The 21,808-nt window shown below is 39.7% G+C and overlaps 2 protein-coding genes across 2 annotated transcripts; one reads left to right on the forward strand and one right to left on the reverse strand.

The window, feature by feature from the left end:
* Positions 1 to 30: 30 nt before the first annotated feature.
* Positions 31 to 7,680, reverse strand: cd2bp2 (CD2 (cytoplasmic tail) binding protein 2). Its single transcript, XM_048245992.1, has 7 exons — positions 7,561 to 7,680; positions 7,040 to 7,118; positions 6,824 to 6,956; positions 6,573 to 6,730; positions 3,760 to 4,357; positions 2,733 to 2,818; positions 31 to 347 (listed from the first exon to the last, which is right to left on the reverse strand). Exons 2-7 carry the CDS (start codon positions 7,115 to 7,117, stop codon positions 237 to 239), a joined length of 1,164 nt encoding a protein of 387 aa, XP_048101949.1. The 5' UTR covers position 7,118; positions 7,561 to 7,680; the 3' UTR covers positions 31 to 236.
* A 1,515-nt stretch (positions 7,681 to 9,195) lies between these two features.
* pheta2 (PH domain containing endocytic trafficking adaptor 2) lies at positions 9,196 to 13,037 on the forward strand. The gene is made up of 4 exons (XM_048246003.1): positions 9,196 to 9,413; positions 9,840 to 9,931; positions 10,999 to 11,302; positions 11,588 to 13,037. Exons 2-4 carry the CDS (start codon positions 9,851 to 9,853, stop codon positions 12,007 to 12,009), a joined length of 807 nt encoding a protein of 268 aa, XP_048101960.1. The 5' UTR covers positions 9,196 to 9,413; positions 9,840 to 9,850; the 3' UTR covers positions 12,010 to 13,037.
* Positions 13,038 to 21,808: the final 8,771 nt, after the last annotated feature.

Below are 21,808 nucleotides of genomic sequence, written 5' to 3' on the forward strand. Positions count from 1 at the left end.
TTAAAAGAAGAGGACCACAAGATGGGATAATTCAGATGTCAATACACCATGTTTATTTTAAAATCTTTAAACAAAATTTTGGACAACCTCAAAGCCATACATGTATAATCTTCCAGACTCAAACAACCTGTAGGAAAGTTTGTACAGAAATGTAGCTGCCCCATTTCAGGAATCACCCATTTATTACAAAAAAAGATAAAGTTGTTTTAATATTGTTGTGATCAGCGCCAAACACATCATGTGTACAAGTCAAAGTCCAATCTCTTTGAATTATAGAACTGTGCATTCTCTTGGTCTATCCTCCTGCAGTACACGCCATCTTTGAAGTAGTCTTGGTCCACCCATTCCTGAGGCAGAAAGGAAAATAAAAGACACAAAATAAACTTCATTGTTCTTAAAAAGCAAATCTGTCTCACAAGGTACCTCTGAGGAAAGCAAAATAAAGAGAAGAAAACTGGTGCGGAAATAACTTAAGGAAATAGCTAAAGAACTTGAATTACTGAAATGTCAGCAGTAAAGCTCCAATCCAAAATCTTAAAAATTATTTATCAAAGTATTTTTGGCATTAGGCCACCTGAACACAGACTAAACATTATTGAATGTTTTTCTTTTTCAACTACATGATCATAGGAGAATATGTAGGAGATGTATGAGGACAGACATGCACAAAATGGGTAATTGAAATCCCAAAAAAACACTTGTTTTTTCTATATCCGTTTCTGAAATAAAATTCTGAAACCGATTTTGTAGTCAAAACGAAAATTGACAAATCAGATAAAAAGACAAGTTTTCACGTTCCTTCATTCATTTTGTTTACTTGCCAGAGAACACAATGCAATCTCTGCACGACTCCATTTTGGATTCGCTTGTACTGGCATATCAACTTCCTGTTATATGTAATGTAATGTTTACATGAATACATTAGCAGATATGGCTCTTTTCTATAATCATTGTCTTCAGGACCTCGCCTCACAGTAATGTAGACCGACTTTGTGAAAATTTTGTTTGCCACTCCCTTCAGCAAACGGGATTAGGGTTTAAAATGTTCTTAACCATAATCAATGAATTAACTGAAGTTACTGAATTGGTTAAATTAATGTAGCTTTGTTGTTCAACTAGCAATATTCTACTATATTAAAATTGACAGGCCAGTAATCTGCCATTTTCTGTCATAGCCTACTGTGTACAATGTAAACAGGAAGTTGATTGCCTAGTAGGAAGCGAATCCAAAATGGAGTGCACAGAGCCCACTGGCGTGACCTGGAAGTCCGTTGTCCTCAAATAGAAAGCATAGCCTACAATGTTAATTTACCCAATTCTCTTTATTTTCGGCAGTCAGTTAGTTATTAAACAACATTGGATCAGTAAACTATGTCCACACGTTCGTATTGCAAAATAATTCCCACCAAACGGATACGCAAAAACAGCTGTTGAAGACTGAACACGTCAATCAACGATATGGCCAATATTATCCACTAGGTGGCAGTATAAGATCAGGAATAAACTGCAGTGTTGGCAATCCACTTGAAACGCGAAACCCTTCAGTTTACATAAAGTTCATATTGTATAGACCACAACAGTCCTGCCCACAGCCGATTCCAGAAGTAAGAATTCAATACAAATTTTCCATTGACAGCTGGAGTCTAAATCATAAAATCGTAACCGTCCATGGTAGATTTAAAACCAGCTACGACATGACTAAGCGATTGTACATGCTCATATTGAGGCCATTTTAACATTAAAATAGAAGCATGTTAAACTATCGTTAGACTGCAAATGTTTGAAATGTGTACGTTTGAAAAGACTCACGGGATATTAGTTCTTTCACTCGGAATTTAACATTTGTACACAATCTTGTACCTTTGCCTTTTTTGGATTTTCTGTTCGTTTTTTTACTCGAAATGATGTGTTGTATGATGAGTCACGTCGCAGCTGGTTAGCCTAAGGCATGGTCTAAAACTCTTTATATAAGAAATTAATTGGAAACTTACTTCCGGAAGCTAAGCTCTCTCGGAGGAGGGGCAGGACTGTTGAGGTCTATATAGCCTAGAGTCTATGGATAGACAAGTCTTTGACATAATAACCTGGGCCATGTCTACAGGTAGCCGGTTATTTATTTAATGCGTTTATGCGTTTTGGCCTTTCATCCACGCGAAAACTCGGTTTTCGGTCACTGAAACCAATATTTAGAATATTTAGAAGAAAAAAACTCTGGCCAAAGTGGAGATTTTCGAAAACTCTGTTTCAAAGTTTTTAGATTGTGACATGACGTTTTCCCTTTTCTTAAACATGTCGTCTTTGTTTTTAAACCCCTGTAGGTGTGGACATAGTTATTAGACTAACTGACTCCCGAAAATTAGAAGAGAATTGGGTAAATTAACATTGTTGGCTACGCTTTCTATTTCAGGACAACGGACTTCCAGGTCACGCCAATTGTGTTCTGGCAAGTAAATGAAACAAATGTGAGAGCTTGTTTTGTTATCTGATTTATCCCTTTTCGTTTTGAGCACAAAATCGAAAAAAAAAAAAGACTCGTTATCCGTGTTTTTCCTTTTGGTTTTAGAAACAGATATAGAAAAAACAATTGCATTTTCATTTTTTGATTGTTGCTTTTAAATGGAAAAACAAATGAACGAATCATACACGGACCTATTTCCATCCTCTCTGTCCAGTCATTTGTCATGGTATAAAGTCATCCAAGTCATTTGTCTTGGTATAAATCCACCTCTCACCTGCATCTGCTGACTGCTGAAGGGTCCGTAGATCTCAGAATCTCCTTTGTTCTCCCACTTATACTCCCACATTACCTTATCAGTGCCTGCAAAAGGATTTGAGAAAAAACAACAACAATTGAATAAGAATTCATCAGTGAAGAATCCACCCACAAGTCAAGACACAGAAGACTTAAACACAGTCAAAGTCCTGTCCACTTATGTTCCAACAGTTTAGTTAATAGACTGTGCACTCCAAACACCATTGAAGCCATGAAGGCAGAAAGGTTCTCCATTGTTTTCATTGCTAAACTGTCCTCCAAAAACATTTCATACAATGCAACAACCCAAAACTATTATAACAGTAGTTGTCAATCATCACAGTAAAACCACTGTGTTCAGTTCACAGTTAATGTCCACTACATTAACATACATCCATGTAAAACTTTTACATTCACTCACCTCACCTGTAATATTTTAACAAAGAGTGAAAACAATGACAATAAAATATACAATGACAATAAAATATGACCATCAATTATTAGGGTAGAGACCAATTGCTGAAAATATGCATGTATGAAACTTTTCTAATGTTTTCTAATACACAAATGTTCTATTTTATGTTCCCAGTTTAGGGTGTCATGGTATTTTTAGATTATTTATTTAAAGTGATTCATGGCTACACATGAAAACAAAACTGCAACTAAATTAGACAGTTGATGAGGACAAGAGAAACAACTAGAGCACAGCACAAAAAGAAAAATAATGAGACTGATTTGTTATTGCAGATAAACAAAGCACTAGACATAATATTTACATAGGCAAAGTATTACGTTATTACGCAAGTTATTATCTTTTAGTTTGAAATGTGCAAATACCACAGAAAATCATAGTTCCTCTACTTTTTACGATGGGAACAATGTCTAATTTAGTTTTAGTTAGTTCTACCGGGACACCATAAGACAAGCATTTTTGTGGGATCTTCCTTTAAAATCATGCCTCAACCTTCACTTTGCAAATGCACTTAACACCATGCTCTTTTCCTTACCTGTCTCAGAATCATCCATCTGGTCATCACTGTCTTTTCCGCCTTCATTCTTGTCGTCAAACTTTTCAGCAAACATGTCCAGTTCATCATCTTCCTCATCATCTTCACCCTTTGCACCCCAACGAGCCCCTTTTCCCTTCCGCTTGTTCATGTTCTTCACCTGATAGGCCAGCTTCTCATAGGTACGCTGGTATATCTCATACTCTCCAGTTCCTACCAGTCTGTCTGCCAGGGCCGTGAGCCGGTCCAGCTTTTCAGCGTTTCTGTCTGCCGTCTCCTCCTTCGTAGGTTCCCCCTCCCTCAGTCTCCCTTTTTTCCTGCTGCCCAGTCCTCCGAGCCTACGCAGGCCAGATGTGACCGTTTCGCCGGGAACTAGCAGCTCAACCACACCCTCTAGGAGCTGCTGTTTGGTGTAACTGGCCAAGGGGTCCTCGGCTGGCTCGTCCTCCTCCTCACCGTCTTCTCCATCGCTCTCTTCCTTCTGCCGATCCTCTCTCTGCTTTTCCTCCACAGCTTCGTCTTCATCCCCAGCCCGCCGCCATCGTTTAGCGCTGAGACCTTTCTTCTTTCGCTTCACAGGCTGCTCTCGAATTTTGACCTGAGAATACGAGGACGGGTGCAAAACAAATGAGATGAAGGAAACAATAGACTGGATAATTTAAATATCTCTGAGATTAAAGTGAGACTCTGGAGGAAAAGATCAGGCAGTGTGTCAAGAGACCTGCCCCAATAGGCATCATTGGACCATTTAACCAAACAATGATCCAAAACATACAGCTAAACAAGGCCAGAAATGGTTAACAGAGAACAATGTCAACATTTTTAGAGTCCAGACCTCAATCAGTCAAACAAGTTAGCACAAGGCCAAAGTATAAGTATAAGTATATATACTCTTTTGATCCCGTGAGGGAAATTTGGTCTCTGCATTTATCCCAATCCGTGAATTAGTGAAACACACTCAGCACACAGTCAGCACACAGTGAACACACAGTGAGGTGAAGCACACACACTAATCCCAGCACAGTGAGCTGCCTGCAGCAACAGCGGCGCTCGGGGAGCAGTGAGGGGTTAGGTGCCTTGCTCAAGGTTAGGGGTCTCAAACACCCGGCCCGCGGGCTGGATTTGGCCCGCGACGTATGTCAAAATAATAATGTAATCCGGCCCTTGAGACTTTTTAATTGCGACAAACAACGATACTGATTAAAATAGACGATAGTTCCAAGTACGGTGACAAATCTCATTTGTACTCTGCTCCACTATGTGCTAGACATCCAGAGCTTCATTCAAACCCAAAATCGCTGCGCAAGTTTTTTCAGGAAATACTTGTATTACACGAGAAACACAAAGACGTGCATTTGTAATGACGCGGAAGCGATGCAGGCCATAGTGTTGCAGAAATTGAAGCAGAAATTAAGCAGAAATAGGCCTACACCAAATGTTGATAAACGTTTACGTGTGATGAAGTCTTTGGGTAGCTAGACCTATTCTAAATCTGAAGGAGAATATCCTTTTGGAGATTATGATCGATCGTCTATTGAATGGAGGTGCGTCTGCGTGTATACGACAGTGTCCACTAAGCATACCATGCTTATTTTCGACCCTCTGCCCAACATAGCTTGGAGGTTGCAGTGGTAATCGTGATGATAGTGTCCGTAATGGACATGGTCCAGACAGCAGGGCTAGTAGAAATAGGGCTCTAAACTACAAAGACAATCCTACCCACAATAGGAACTGATTTGACCAGAACACTTTATTGTAGGCCTTGTGGTTTAGAAACCATATACATCTTAGGTGTTGGTATACATCTTAGGTGTTTTCCTGTTGTTATGTGGGTAATATGAAAAAAGGAAAGTAAACCTGCTCAAATATATTCATCCAGTATTTACTGAAAGGTGCATCATTTGAGGTGCTTGCCATCCAGTGGCAAATTAGATGGGTAAATTTACCCCCTTCATAAACTTTTGTTTTACTCAAAGATTTTTACATTTACAGTAGGACTTTATCTCTGACCACTTTCAAGCCATGGCTTTTTGAAATTTTGATATAAAAATTCAATGGTGTTGCTTTCTTAACCCTGACGCCTATAGTTTGCCAGGTTTAAAAAAGTTATGAGAGGAAAATATTTTTATTTGGTGTGAAACACACACATACCTGTTTGTATGCTTTTCATTTGTTTTATAATTTGTATTAATATTTATTTTATCATTATTTTATTTATAAGCTAAGGTTGCTAGCACAGGTGTCAAAAACTAGATGAAAAACACTTGCACTTTGTGTTTGCAGTTTTGTGCAAACCCTCAGGCAACCCTCAGGTTACAAGTCCGAAGCGCTAACCAGTAGGCCACGGCTGCCCGTGCAAATTGATGGCAAATAATCGTTCCTGCCTCAAAACCCAGATTGCTGCTAAAAAGGTGCGGTCTAAAATCATTGTGGAGACATGGAGAGTCTTGGTAGATATTATTAGAACCATTTTGAGAGCTTTGATGGTAAATAAAGATGTTTCCATTGATTATTTAAAAAGGGTATGAATAATTTTGGACATGCCATTTTTCATAAAAATGTTAAAGATTAAAAAACTATTATTTCTTTGATTCCATGTTTCTATCACATTGCCTTACAACCTTTTGGCGTGTGGCAGTGTCATTTTCAGTCAGAACAAACATTTTGGTCAAGAGAAAATCAAAATTACATCAATATTTGCCAGGGGTATGTTCTTAACTGTATATTTTTAAAACATCTCACAATGACACCCCATGGGCTCCATAGCTTGCAGTACATTTTGTAAAAATATGTTTAGAAGACTTAGAACTCACCCAGTCAATGTTGTCTAACCAGTTGTCCCTGATATCTGCATCTTTGTTGATGAAGTAATTCCCTTCAGCATCAAAATGGCCCTCTTCCATCTCCTCCTTAAGGTTAAAAGGTGTGATGGGTACCCCTTCATCACAGTCAATTGTTGCCCCTTCTTGACCTAATAGATTAACAGATGGTTAGTTTACACAGAACAGACATCAGCAATAATCTTCACAACACATTAAATTCATTTTACAGCAGCAGAGCAGACCTTCTACATCGTCACTGTCCAGCACGTTATAATTGTTGCCAGTGTCTCCATCCTCTCCTTCATCTTCCTCGTCACTATCAAGGGAATGTTTTCCCTTGAACCTGGAACCAGGTCCACTTACTCCCTCGCAGATCTAGAAAGAGACAGAGAGCAGGGTTTAATCTATGCATTCCTATACATAAAAAAGGGATAGCTGCCAGGAGTAAGATCAGCTACCTTCTTTTTCGGCACATCATCCAATTCTAGGTCGTACTCCCCGTCGCCGTCCTCGAACGTGACTTTTCTTTTTGACATGCTAGTGGACAAACAAATACTGCAGTTGTAGTAGCATCTATACGAACACCAAGTGTTATGTTAAAAGACAAAACGGCGTAACTTCGCAAAAGACATTCAGGTTAGCCATCATTTTTGCTCATATTACTTTAGCCCTGTCTGTCTCGAAGTAGCCAGACGAGGGACTAAATCAGTAAATGGCATGGTAATTGTGGAGGGACTGCCCCTCTTCATGACTAGCGAGACAATAGCTAGTTGGTGAAAACAATATCAAAGTTATAACCAGTTAACTACTAGCACTAACTGCGTTAGCTAGCTACCATAAGATACCTATTCGGCTAATAAGGCTAACCTCGTGTGTTTTTACAATACAGTGATTGATATGCTTTAAAGTATAAGGGAAATGGACCTTGCAGTGCTACTGGTCGGTAAATGAGATAGGCTACATGTATTATACTCCATACCTTAAATAATGTTTCCCATAAACATAACAAATGTACTAAAACATGGACGTTCCCCAGTCGTTCCCTCCAGCGCCATGTATCCAAATACTTAACGGAACTGACGTCATTCTTTTGGCCTTTGGCTTCACTCCGTTCATCTACAAAGCACAGAGTTGATCAACTGTGGGCAAAAGTCGCACAAAAATGTCATCATTTGTTATCGTTTATTGACAGTAGACTGCCCTCTAGGTCCAGTAGAATTTACAACTGCACGACTATCCCTATCCATCTTGGGCTATCCCTGATTTGATTAAGTGGCTTTGATATCTGTGGAGGTTATTGTAATTTCCCTTCACATTCTTCTCAGAAACACTTTTAGTGATATATGATGCATGATTCTACAAAACTGGGCCAATAGGCTACCAAAAATAAATAAATATATTCCATGTTCATAGCTTCAAGCTATTTCAGCCCTATTTCAGGACCCCCAATAATTGGCATGAGATATAGGCCTAAGGTTTGGGGTCACTTAGCTCATTTTTAGGCCACCAATAACCCTAGTCAATCGGACAAAGGCTACAGTACATACATTATTGTGACTATTATATCAGGAAGAAATGTGTGTGTGTGTGTGGGGGGGGGTACTGAATCTTGTCTAGATCCCATCACAGACAGGCTAACTGTGTGTGATGGGAAACTTGCTCTTGCCTGTATCAGGACATTTCCTGCAAAACTCGTAGGCCTAATAGGCTACCACAAAACATACAGTTGTGTGCAGAATAATAGCAGTGTGTTTAAAAAATTGAATAAAGCTCAAAATCCTTAGAATGGCTGTTAATTCCATAATATCAATGCATTGGGAACACTGCACATTCAATTTCAAATCACATGTACAGTGGCTTGAATTCGGTGCATGTGGGTCGTTGGACAAACTATCTGTGGCCGCCGATGCACTGAATTCAAGCCACAGTGCACTGTGAAGACAGTAAAGCATGGTGGTGTACAATTCATGTTATGGGGATGTTTCTCCTACTGTGGTGCTGGACCTATTTATCGCACACCAGAGATCATGGATCAGTTTCATATATCAAAATATTCGAAGAGGAAGTCTTGGTTCCAGACCAACAAGATTGATGTTATGGAGTGGCCAGCCCGATCCCCAGACCTCAATCCTATAGAAAACTTGTGGGGGGACATCAAAAATGCTGTTTCTGAAGCAAAACCCAGAAATGCAGAGGAATTGTGGAATGTAGTTCAATCGTCCTGGGCTGGAATACCTGTACACAGGTGCCAGTAGTTGGTCGATTCCATGCAACACAGATGTGAAGCAATTCACAGAAATAATGGCAATGCAACTAGATATTAGTGCAGTGATTCAAAGTAAAGCAAAATCTTGAGACAGTTTATACAGTAAATGTTTGAGTTTGTAAAGAAAAATGTAAACACTGCTATTTTTTTGAACATCCTAACATTCCTTTTTCTTCACTTTCTGTAAAGGTATAACACAAACTTGATCAGTTTTGGTCATGTTTTGATTTGAAATTGAATGTGCAGTGTTCCCAATGCATTGATATTTTGGAATTAACAGCTATTCTAAGGATTTTGAGAGTTATTAAAAAAAATTAAAAAAAAACACACAACTGTATTATTGAGGAAGTGAGATGTGTGTTGCCGAACAACTGTTGCGCGACGAAGCAGCATCATTTTAAAAGAATGTCGTCCAATCCAGGTTTGACTTCAAAAGAAGCTTTTGTTACCAGGAAGTGGGTCGAGTTATTTATATTTCAACACTTGTCCTGCAGGACTTACAAGAGGGCGGGTGGTTGTAACTTGAAACTTTGTCAAAATATCATCCTGTTTTTCACACGACCCAGGTAAGTGATCACCGTCTCTGTTGTTACATTGGCATAATGTTTGTACGCTTATGATTTATGGTAGGCTATAGCGACAATGATTAATAAATAAACAAACCGAATGGACGGAATGTGCAGGATGGATAATGAATGAATTGCCAATCCGAGAAGGTTTTGCCCAGGTAGGCTACGCGAACTAGGTCGTCGATTTAATTTAGCCTAGTAGGCTATGTTATGAGAGATATATCTATAGCGAAAGGCAATAGCTTGTCCACTCCAAAAACTGTTCGATACCTTCTTCGATTAGCGCAAAATAATTGAATTGCGCCTCCTCACCCAGCCTAATCATAGCCTAGCCTACATTTCCTCTGACAAGAATAAGATGGCGTGTAAAGACGATTGGTGATGGTCATTGCGAGACACCTGCTTGTTCATCTGTCTTGCCAGGGGGCGTTGGGATGAAGATCCATGAGAAACTTTTAACTCATTACCTGTCCTGCCCTTCACCTGTCGATAAAGAGGGATATCTCTTTAAAAAGGTAGGGCTGTTGTGCATGAAAAGTCCATAATGCTTATTCTCTCTATCATTGCTTGCATTGCACTAGGTCATCAGCATTAGATAATCAGAAAAAATGCTTAAATATTTAATGCCTGATGAACCTACATGTAAAATGTCTGAACATTACACAACTAAGTGCATCACAGGTTTTGAGTAACATCAGTTACACAATAGTGTGTTTTCAATAGAGTCAAACAGTAGAGTGTTTTTAATGCCCCAGGAGGACATGTTCATGTTTCAAGAAATAGTTAAAGGGACAACCGTGATTTGCAGCTAAGAATCTGACACCAAAGCTGTCCTGTGAGTATTAAAAATGTATTATGTAACCTTGCTGTTAATTGGTGGTGGTAGTGGTGGTGGTATTTTTCCAGTGTATTTCCTGTTTAATAAAATGCCCTCTGGCATCAGACAATACACTGGATATCACACACCCCATTAATCTTGTGCTGGCCTATTTATTTATCAGTGACACATATCCCAGTTTAGAGTTGAGCTCTTGCCAGTCTCAGGATTCCATGATATTACTTTTTCCAGCCTCTTAAATTAATTTGGCTCAAAGCTATTGTGTCAGCTGTTACTTACAGCAAAAGGGGTTTCTTGTTTGCTTGACATTTTCATATCATACAGGAATATGCTACATGCTTTGTTATGGTAAAACTGGCTGCCTTATTTTATATCCTTTGCCAATACAATTCTTAAAAGTGTGCATTGACCTCAGTCATAAGTCTTTACCAAACTGTGTTCATCCAGGTATTGTACTCTGACAATGAGTCATCAACACAGATATACATTTTGATGGCTTCTATTGCTCTTTCCTTCATATTCTGAATCATTTCATGATCTAAATTGTAAAATGATTTGAGAGGACTAACACAATGACTTTACCTGCACTCCTGTTTTTAATGTTTTCACTGCACTGGTGCTGTACACATTTGTGAATTAGCTGTTTCTTGTTGGGGATTATAGGAATAACACATTGTTGAATATTGGGCTCTCTATTCAGTGTTGACTATTTCATTTGAACTCTGGGCCCTTAATCTTTTGCAGAGAGAGCGAAACACCTCGTACCAGAGACGCTGGTTTGTTTTAAAAGGAAACCTACTCTTCTACCAGGAACGGCCAGCGGATCGTCACTTGCTGGGGGTCATCATTTTGGAGGGCTGCACTGTGCAGCCCAGTCTACCGGAAAGCCAGCACTGTTTCTCGCTGGTGTTCACAGGCCTCGGACTGAGGACCTACAGGCTTGCAGCTGAAGATTGCCTGAGCCAGGAGAGTTGGGTCCATGCCCTTCACTCTGCCAGCCACACCTGTCTGTCACTGCTGGTGAAGGAGCTGGGCAGGCTGTATGAAGGTAAGAGGGCTGGATGCACTGGAAACAATAAAACAACAGTACAAGGGCAGAAAACTCTTCAGAAAATGTCATCTTCCCTTTCATCTTAGGTCAGATACTTAAGTCTGGATATACTATCTGCGCTTACAAGCATGTGTGAATTTTGACTTTTGAATTTAAAATGAAGACTTTTATGAATAATGAAATAAAGATAGTGGTGGTAGACTCATTCTTTTGGACTGGTCATGTATCCTTATTGACTGTCATGTTTCTTTTGTCTTTTTCTTTTTGATCTCTCCCAATTAGAGGCTAAAAGAGCCTCTGGTGAATCCACTCAGTCCCCTGCTTTGACAGGGAAAGGACTCAACCAATCGATGGCCACATATAATCCAGGGTCCTTGTACTACCTGCAGGGCAAAGGACCAGCCATGAGAGATGCATGGGCTTATGCTCGCAGCCAGACTCTTCCAGCCCCTCAGGTTACCGTCAAAACCACCAGTAAGAGATCCCCCAAACTCTGGCCCAAAAGAAACGCACTTGTCACACCCTTAAATGGTCCTGCACCAACCTATGGGGAGTGGCCTTTGGTGGGCTCAGATACATTAGAGGATTTCAGCAAACTACACGAGCACTATGGCAAAGAGGTGAGGCAGCTGAGAGCTGATTGGCTGAGAAAGAAACGTGAGGAGGCAGGACACATTGAGGAGGACCTGATTGATCTTGGATAAGCAAAAAAGCTTAGAATTTGGCAACTGTTACATGAGGAACTGTCTCTTCCCTTTTCATCATATCCTCCATTGTTTCTCCAAAACCTTTTCAAGGAGGCTTGACCTTGCTTTTTTCCCCTCACATGTTTTAAAAGAAGAGATGATGTCATCTTCAATGTGTTTATAGCCACAAACCTGCTCGGGTCTGTACACCATTAGAGAGAAGTGAATTACCCTATTGGAGTGTTGTTATACTCTCATTTTAAGCCACATACATTGATGTGGGTTAAATTGAGAACATGAGTGTTCATATGGCACAGACAGGAGAGCGGTCAAGCATTAGACTCAGGGCCTTTTGAATGAATAATTCACAACGTCGCTGTCCAAACATGACTCCCCTTATCTACTCTGGTTCTCTCTCTTTGCAAGGGTTTTTTCTGTTTTCTACTTAATCTGAAAACATCTATCTTTTTGTTAGGTGATAAGCTGATATTACCTCCAGCACAATGCACACACAATGCACACAAAGCCCCGAAGGAACTATTGCAAGATGTGTTTTGTTTTTCATAAAATAAATTCTACTCTAGTGGCACAAGTATATCAATTTATCCTGGATTGCAAATATGGACTCTTGCTTCATACAAACAGCTTTGGAAATAACACCTCTACATGTACATATATATGTACATATATTCATTCAAAGGCAGTACAGGACGTTTTGAAGTGTACTTTCTTGTTTATGGTCTTGATGCTGTTAGACTTTGGAACATTATGGGAGACACAAAATGGAATACTTTTGTGATGGAGGAATAATGCATGGTCTGATAAAACATTAGTTGGTCCACAAAGAAAAGGTACTGTAGAAATTGAATATTTGTATTGATAGCAATGTTTGCCGCAAAAGCAAAAATGTGTAACAAGCTTTTCTCTCCAAAACATTTGTGTGCCTCTGGTGTGATGAATTAATATGCACAATATGGTTTGGGTTTGATTGCCAAAATGGGATGATGAAGGAAAATATAAATTACATGTATGTTTTATGCAGATGTTGTGTTGAATATTTTCATAGTAAATAATAAAAAACAAAATATTGTATTGTGTTATTTTTTCTGATGAATCATCTCACAAGACAACCAAATAGAGTGGGATAGTAGCTTTTGCAGGGCTGCTTGGGTCATATAATCACTACCGGTCAAAAGTTTGGGGTCACTTAGAAATTTCCATTCCACACCATTATAGACAGAATACCAGCTAAGATCAGTTGCATTGTTTTTTTTAATCAGGGCAGCAGTTTTCAGATTACATTATGTGCTTACACAATTGCAAAAGGGTTCTCGACTGTTGTAGAAAGAAATAGCTGATCGTTAATGCAATATCTACATTGTCAATTATCAGCAACCATTTATCCAGTGTCCCAAAGGCACATTCTGTTTACTAATCTAATATAATTTTGAAAGGCTAACCAAGAAAACATTGGAGAACCTGTAAGCACATAATGTAAGCACATAATGTAATCTGAACACTGCTGCCCTGATAAAAAAAAACAATGCAACTGATCTCAGCTGGTATTCTGTCTATAATGGAGTGGAATGGAAATGTCTGACCCCAAACTTTTGAGCGCTGTACATTTTTTTATGTAAATGTAATGTTTATTGTAAGTCACTTTAGACACAAGTATCTGCTTAGAACCATAGACATAAACAATTAATCTAAAACAAAGTACACATAATTCCCTGTGATAAATCTTTACTTAGGTGCATTCTATGTATGTATGTATGTATTTGATTGCACCAGGGACAATGAGCATGGAGATGGTGTTGTGAGTGGCAGAGACGAGAGAGGGCGCTACACACCCTGGGAAGAACAGAGGAGCTCCTCAAGTGCACTTTGCCTGTAAGGAAGACTTTATTTCTCAACATTAGCCTCTAAGACTGATCTGTGTTGCCAATGAGATTTTTCCATGCTATTAGAACCCCAAATCAGAAAAAGATGGGATGTTGTGTATGTATGGGATGCAAATAAAAACAGAATGTGATAATATACAAATCTCGTAAAAACATATTTAGCTGCAAAAAGGACATAGACAACATATCAAATGTTGAAAATGAAAAAATTTAGATTTCATGGAAAATATATGTTCATTTTGAAGTTCATGCCAGCAACATGTTCCAAAAAAGGTTGTGACAGGCATTTTTACTACTGTTCTGCTTTACCTCTTCTTAAAGCTGCAGTTGCACCCGCACTTCTACCTCCAACTAGAGCCTGTTATTTGTTTTGTAAAAACCACAGCTCCCGGTTCTTCTGGTCCAATCAGAGCAGGGCTGTGTGAGATCTGACTGTCAATCACAGTCTGGTGCAGTCTGGTGCACACTGACGAGCACAAACTCGTGGTGGTAGTGGGTGAGGGGCATGAGAGTTGTAAACATTCAAAATTTTGGTCCCCTTAATTTGTCAGACCTGCCCACTGCAGCTTTAACAAAATTCTGTAAATGTTTTGGAACTGAGAAGACCAGTTGCCAGAGTTTTGAGAATGAATTCTGGTGTAGGATTAAAGTTGCTTAACAGTATGGGATATTCTTAATCATATTTTTCATTCCATGATGCACCTATTTGACAGGTCTGGACTGCAGACAGGCCACTTTAGTACCTGCACTCTTCTTCTATGGAACCATACTGTTTAAATATGTGCAGAATTAATTTTGGCATTGTTTTCCTGAAATATTCCGGTCTTCCCTGGAAAATACATTGCTTGGATGGCAGTATATGTTGCTCAAAACCTTTATAATTCAGAATTGATTGTGCCTTGCCATGTGCAAGATGCCAATGCTGTAGGCACTAATGCACCTCCACACCGTCATAGATGTTGGGTTTTGAACTGAGCACTAAAACAAGTTGGATAGGTTGGATACTTTGATAGGCCTTCTCCTATTTAGCCCAGATGAGTCCATGATTTCCAAAAAGAATTGCACATTTTGATTGGTCTAACCACAGGACCTTTTCCAGTTCCCGCCAGTCCATTTTAAACAAGCTCAGGCCCAGATAAGTGGTATTTCTGTATTTGGCTGTTGCAAGGTAAAGTTTACATTAGCATTTCTGAACTGAGTATCAAACTGTGCTCATAGACAATGGTTATCAGATGTTTTCTTGAGCCCAATGATTTTCTTTACATAAACAGGTCTAGTTTTAATGCAGTGCCATCTGAGATCCAAAAGACCACGACCATCAATATTGTTTATCAGCTCTATCCCTTTCTCTGGATTCTCTGAATATTTTAATGCTATTATGTAGCCTGGCGAGCCAGACCCACATTAAAATGTAGGGTCTGGGCACTCACCGTTCGCAGTGCTCAGTCCGAGGGGCGGGATAATCAGTTGTCTTTCAAATTCCCTCTGCACGCAATAGGATATTTGTTTTCAAGTAGAAGGGAATTCAAGCCAAACCGTTGCAACTCTGCCATCAATCATTATGTTAAGCCCACCAAACGACTCTATACACGATTTCAATGCCCTGATTAAGTTTCGATTTCTGGAGCTCACAAGCCAACGGAGAGTTGCTAGACTAGCCCTGGCAGCAAATGTAATTTGGGCGCGTCTAGATTTCTAGGCTAGCTATTATGAACTGTAGATGATGAACTCCCCAAACACTTCACAATTTCATGTTAAGAAGCATTAATATTACATTGTTTCATCATTTGTCCACATAGGCTCACACAGAGTAATGAATACCCCTCTTTACTTCTAAGAGACTCTGCCTCTCTGGGATACTCTTTTTCATACCCAATCGTGTTGCCAGTTACCCTAATTAGTTGTGAAAAATTCCTCCTTTTGTTTTCTTTATCATTACACAACTTTTCCAGCATTTTGTTGGCCCACGTCCAACGTTTGCCCACGTTGGCCCGAGTTTTTTTAAACGTGTTGCTGGTATCCAATTTAAAAATGAACATATATTTTCCATGAAATAGTCAAAGATGTCATTTTCAACATTTAATATGTTGTCTGTGTCCTTTTTGCAGCTACAGCAGCTGTAAATAATTATGAGTTTGTAGCTATAAATAAATATGAATATAAATATGTTTGCAGCTGTAAATATGAGTTTACAAGATTTGCAGATTATCACATTCTGTTTTTATTTGCATTTTACACAACATCCCAAATTTTTTTGATTTGGGGTTGTAGTTGATTACAGGATTTAGTAAAAACTTCTTTCATAAAATGTGGGTGTAGCATTGCCTTGCAGAGAACATTTCGCAGCTGATTAGGGATGGATCCTATGTCCTACGGCTCTCCAAATTGATAATCTGAATGGTGACCCTCAGAATGGGACATGACCACTCAATTCTGATGATGAATGTCATTAGACAATGTACAGTATATTTAGCAAAGTAGGCCTAAGTAACAAATGTGTACAAAGTTATACAAGTTAGGCTACAAAATGTCATTTGTAATGTCATCTGCACAAGTGCAGCGATGCTCGCCTATGACAGCAAAAAAACGAGGACTTTGACGATGAACAGACACATGAAGCAGGCTTTCCATGGCAGAAATACTGATAGTCAGCCTTCAATGTCCTCTTTTGTCACTTCTCCAAGCATATCCCTTAGAGCGAGGCAAGCCCTCACAGAGAAATGGGTTGAGTTTTTCTGCAGGGACATAATTTTACATTGTAAGTGGCTTACGTTTCTTCATTCGGATTCGATCCATTCCTTTCTGAATAAACAAACAACGTAGTTTATACATGCTTCGTCCTCCATTGCATTATTCATTAATATAATTCTAAACAGATTTCTGTAGTTCAAACAACTCGGAATTGTAGTTGAGAACGTCAGTTATAATTGCCCACATATTAAAAAAATATCAGGTTTAATCGGTCTCGGGCTCATAATTACAGTTAATGTGTCGGGCCAGGTCGGGCTTGATTTTTTGGGCCCGATCTAAGCTCTAGTGCACAACACCCTGCTTCTCTCATCCACAGGAACACGCACCAGCGCACATCCATGCAAAAAATTACAAATTACACGATTACAATGGGAAACATAATTAGAATAAAGATATGAAATACATCTCACAATGAGTAGAGGCGAGAAGCGAGAGGCAAATATGAAGCACAGCTGAAGATGCACTGTCACGAGATGTAAGCAGCAACTCCTGCAGGATAAATGTTTTTTTTCAGTCATTCAAACATTATTGAGGTAAGTGTTGCTTTTTCCAGGCTTTCAATGGTAACCCATTGTCAGTAAATAGTGAAAGTAATTAACTGTAAATAACTGTTTTGTCATTGACTGACACCACAGTGAAGTTAGTTTCACTTTGCCAATGAGTTCAAATAATAGATGAGTGCAAATGCATGTAGGCTATACTCTACTAGGTTTTAGGAAAGTATGGTGTAGTGGAATACCTGTTCCATACGGTCTCGAGTGCCAGCAGATTCCTTTAAATTCGCCGCTGACTATCAAAATACCGATGCGCTGTTTGAATTTGCGCTGCTTGCTGTTATTAAAGGGAATGACAGATGTCATTCGCATTGGTTTAAATGAGGTTACGACCAAAACACACCGATGACTGATATACTTGTTGCGCCATCCGCCAAACGTTTGATAACGAAAACACTCCCAATGCATCCCACTAAATTTAAATAAGCTTTTCGCCAGTGACCATGCGTAGGGCCCCATGAGTCTGTGGAGGGCCATTGAGATTCACCGAGAGTTTGTACCCGTCATGTGTGCTCAGTTCACTTCCTGTTTCCTAGTTCTTATTAGCCAAGTGTTGTCTTTATTTCTCCATTCATGCGCCTCTGTGGTTAGGACCTAGTGTTTGACCTATCCTTTATGTTATCATTGTCTTTATATCATGTTTGTGGCTTTGTGTTTGCTGTAAGGACTGCTTTCTAAGTTGACTTCCTTTTGTGTCTAACGCTGTCTCTTGTTTTGCACATGGGTCCTACTGCCTACCTCAGTGAGAATGTGACGGAATGTTAACACCCATGATGGACCACCCAGCCAACAAGCTCCAAACTAACTTGCCTTTTTTGTGCAATATTTTTGAGGCAAGTGAAGACCCTTTTCGAAATGAAGAGCCCGTATTTTTTTTAACAATCCACCATTTGGAGGCCTTACCCCACTCAGTGGATCCCAGGTTGAGACCTCCTCCTAAGCCTTTCTTCCAGTCCAGGAAGATGGTTCCAGGTTGACCTGTGCCTGGCCTACTAGTTCCCAGCCAGGCAAGCAAATGTAGGAAAGGTTTATCTTACCTTAATTTTTTACTGTAACCTCTCATAAGGCAGTGAGCTAAGAAGCATCTTGACGGTAAAACTTTCTGCGAGTCATCTTCACTTCCACTGCATACCTATCCTTTTTGGCATGATAAATGAGTCTTGCATGACATTGCGAGTCATATTACACATTTCCCCTAGGGCCATCCTTAAAAATATTTTTGTTTGCAGTAACAGCCAATCTTTTTTTTCAAGATTCAAAGTAAAAAAAAAAGTTCAATTTTGGTCATGGTGATTACCTAGGGATGAATTTACACAAATGTGCATATCGTGACGTAACTGACTGGGTCTTCAACCCGTGCCTTCAGGCGCACCATTGCAAACCTCATTCTGATGCAGGTTATATAGACCTTTCTCAAACTTCTTTGACCTGAGGCCCGGTCATGGCAGACTTTTGGGTCATAGGGCTCATCTACATGTACCCAGAAAGAAGGCTACAATAGCTCTTGGCCACGTTATATTGAAATTTGACTATACAATACTCAATGCTATACAGTGTATTATACAGTCTCTGCTCTGTTTCTAAGGAAGTTCCAAAAACAACGTCGTTCTATTAAGTTTCGTTAAATAAATAAATAGCCTTCCAACAGGTTGAAGCGGAGCTTTGATACCAACGTTATCGATTAGTTTCATTGAATGAATGCTCATACCACCACTTAATTGTAGGGCTCCATGTTTAATGACATCGATAGCAGAAACGTTTGTTTTCTTTTTTCGTCGATCCGCGGTTTCTTGATCAACTGCGCAGCAAATTATCAGATGAAGCACCGGGCCTAATTTCACTCCACGACTCCGCGGACCAGCAGTCTCCATGTTGACCCATATTTTGAGAAATTCTGAATAGACCACAACCAATTTCAATACTCCGACACGGTCACCGCTAGACTAGGGGGAGAAGGGATGAGAAAAGATCTGGCCACAGTTCTTCCAGAACTTCGTAACAGCGTTATCAGTTTGTGTGAATGAAACGAAGTGACATGCGTAAAACCAATGGTGTAGAGATGACGCCACAGGTTTTTTTTTTTAAGTGAGCCACGTTTGCATGTAGGTAATTTATATTCACAATACTTGGGCCTACTAAAATAACTATTATTTTATTGCATTTGTATTGGTTGTTTAGAGTAAAAAAAACAATCGGTCGGTATTAACGCAAGTTTACAACCGGCAAGTCGGTCGGACTAAAAGGGGAAAAAAATAAATATTTGGGTCGGTTCTAAATTGACAGGGTCGGTCGGGTTACGGCAAACGAAAATATTTTTAAGGATGGCCTAGTGAGTACACATTTATATGAATATTATCACCTCTGCATCAGAGGATTCAACACCGATGACCACAGACTGGGTGGCCACAATGTTGTGCTGACAATTAGTGTAACATTGTGTTGAACAGATAAAGTCAGGTAGGTAAGCTCCATAGGGTCTCATCCCGTGTCAGTTTTTCTGTGTATAACATGACGTTTTAATCCACATGACATTATTATTATTATTATATAACTGTATGTTGGTGTCCTAATTCAATGTTGATGACTTCACAATAAACAAGGCAAATTTGATCATTGAAAGCCAGGCAGCTACAGTACAGCGCTACACTCTGGGGGCATGAGCATGGGGGCGAACGGTACTTGCCGTACTCTGAGCAGGTCTTATTGCTCGGAAAAAAAGCCATAGGAAGATGGTGTTCGGGTAGGAACACCCCTCCAAAAAAAAAAAAAAAAAAAAACATCAAAATGGGGAAAAGCTGCTATGCTACAGAAATTTGGAGCGCTCTTTCTGGTGTCTGTGCATTCTGTCTATATTGTATCGGAGTTATGTACTTTGTTGCAAAAGACGCATATTAAGTTAATTTATTATTGTTCTTTTCAACTGTAGGGGGACCCCAAGAGCAAATTTGATTTAGTGCTGTTTTAATTTAGATTTGGCTTTTACAAACCTGGTAGGTTTCTAACTATTCAACTAATAGGTTCTAACTGATCAACTATTCAATTTTAGCACTGGTGGCTTTAAAGATTTATACATAAAGTATATATCAGTCCAGGTTGAACAAAAGCCTCTCAATTCTGTTTCCTCAAATTCCTCACTTAAGTGGCCCTTAATTTGTAAAACAGGCCCTTAATATTACCGTACAACGCCTTTTTGTGACCCCTTAATCTACATTTAGGGTGTCAAGCAAGGGGTTCCCTTTATTTGTTGTGATTAAGGGGGGGTAATTAAGGACAATTTAAGTATCTTAATCAACCTTAATCTATGCACATTCCTACTTAAAACTACTTAATTATAGAAGGGTTTAGGTCAATTATAATTCTTTAGGACGATTCTAAGGGCCCAGCACTGTCAGGGGGCCCACTAAGAGCCCCAGAATATTGTCTGTCATAGGGCCCAAATGATCTAGCAGCGCCCCTGTGCCCAGAGGAGGGAGAAGAGGAGGAGAAAGAGAGGGGGGCTCTGGAAACAGAGAAGCCGTTGATTGATGAGGAGGGCGCATGTTGAGAAGAATAGTGGGCGCTGAGGAAGCAGATGTTCGTTTAACTATTTCAGGGCTCCTCAGCTGGTGCATTCCCCATTACATTAGGGACAGTCCAACCTCTAACTACACTGGGTACCCCTCACCCCTCTCTCACCAAATGCTCAGCTGCAACCCTCCAAGGCCTCCGGGAAGCCTGTGGTAATCCGTGCAGGCATAGGCAAAGGAAAGGAGAGATCACTGCCATGGAGGGATCAAGCCATGGCAGGTCCATTTTCAATCTAGTGGGAGGGATGCAGAAAAAAGGATGGAGAGACAGACAGAAACCAGGCAGAGAGACAGAGAGAGAGAGAGAGAGAGCTTGAACGTAAATATGGGCAGGGTGGGCGTGCAGAACATCCACTATTCTCAACATCTTGGTCATGTCATCTCTAGAATGCAGTCTATGGGCTGCACTCGGGGAAAGCAAAACCATGTGGTTGTATTTCTTCATTGAAAATAAATAGAACTATTCTGATGAGCTAGAGAGAATGGCAAAAGCGCTTCAGTCTGAAGTTGATGACAGCTTGACAACCTCAGTTGTCATGGATGGACGGATGCATTTGTTTTCACCTAGTTGTCTCAAACCAGAAGTGGCTGGGATGTGGAGAATAGGCCTACTAGGAAAGCTATTAAACCTACAGTATTTTGTATGTATTTTACACAAGGTCTTAAATACCAATCTTGGATAGAACCCTTCTTGGACATGATGCATGTGGATTTATTTACAAACCTGCAAAGATACTTTCTGAGGAGCCATGTTGATTGACAAGGTAATATTACACAATGTAATACAACTTATTTTAAACAAATATATGGGCATTTGTGGGCTGCAACAGGTATGCCATGCTGTTGGAGGTGCAAACAAAAGGTGCATCGCCATTGAGATCATAATAGGAGCTTCATATAGATAGGAACTGGCTAAGTGTTCTACAAGTATTTTGTCATGTGTTATTAGTATGTTGAAAGGAGAGTTTTTATAATGATCGATAATGGTAACTATAACTATTTAACGTTTTTAGAACACTGAACAAATCAGAGGTGCCTAATGTTG

This window comes from Alosa alosa, chromosome 6 (assembly GCF_017589495.1).
Source record: "Alosa alosa isolate M-15738 ecotype Scorff River chromosome 6, AALO_Geno_1.1, whole genome shotgun sequence".
NCBI lineage: Eukaryota > Metazoa > Chordata > Actinopteri > Clupeiformes > Clupeidae > Alosa > Alosa alosa.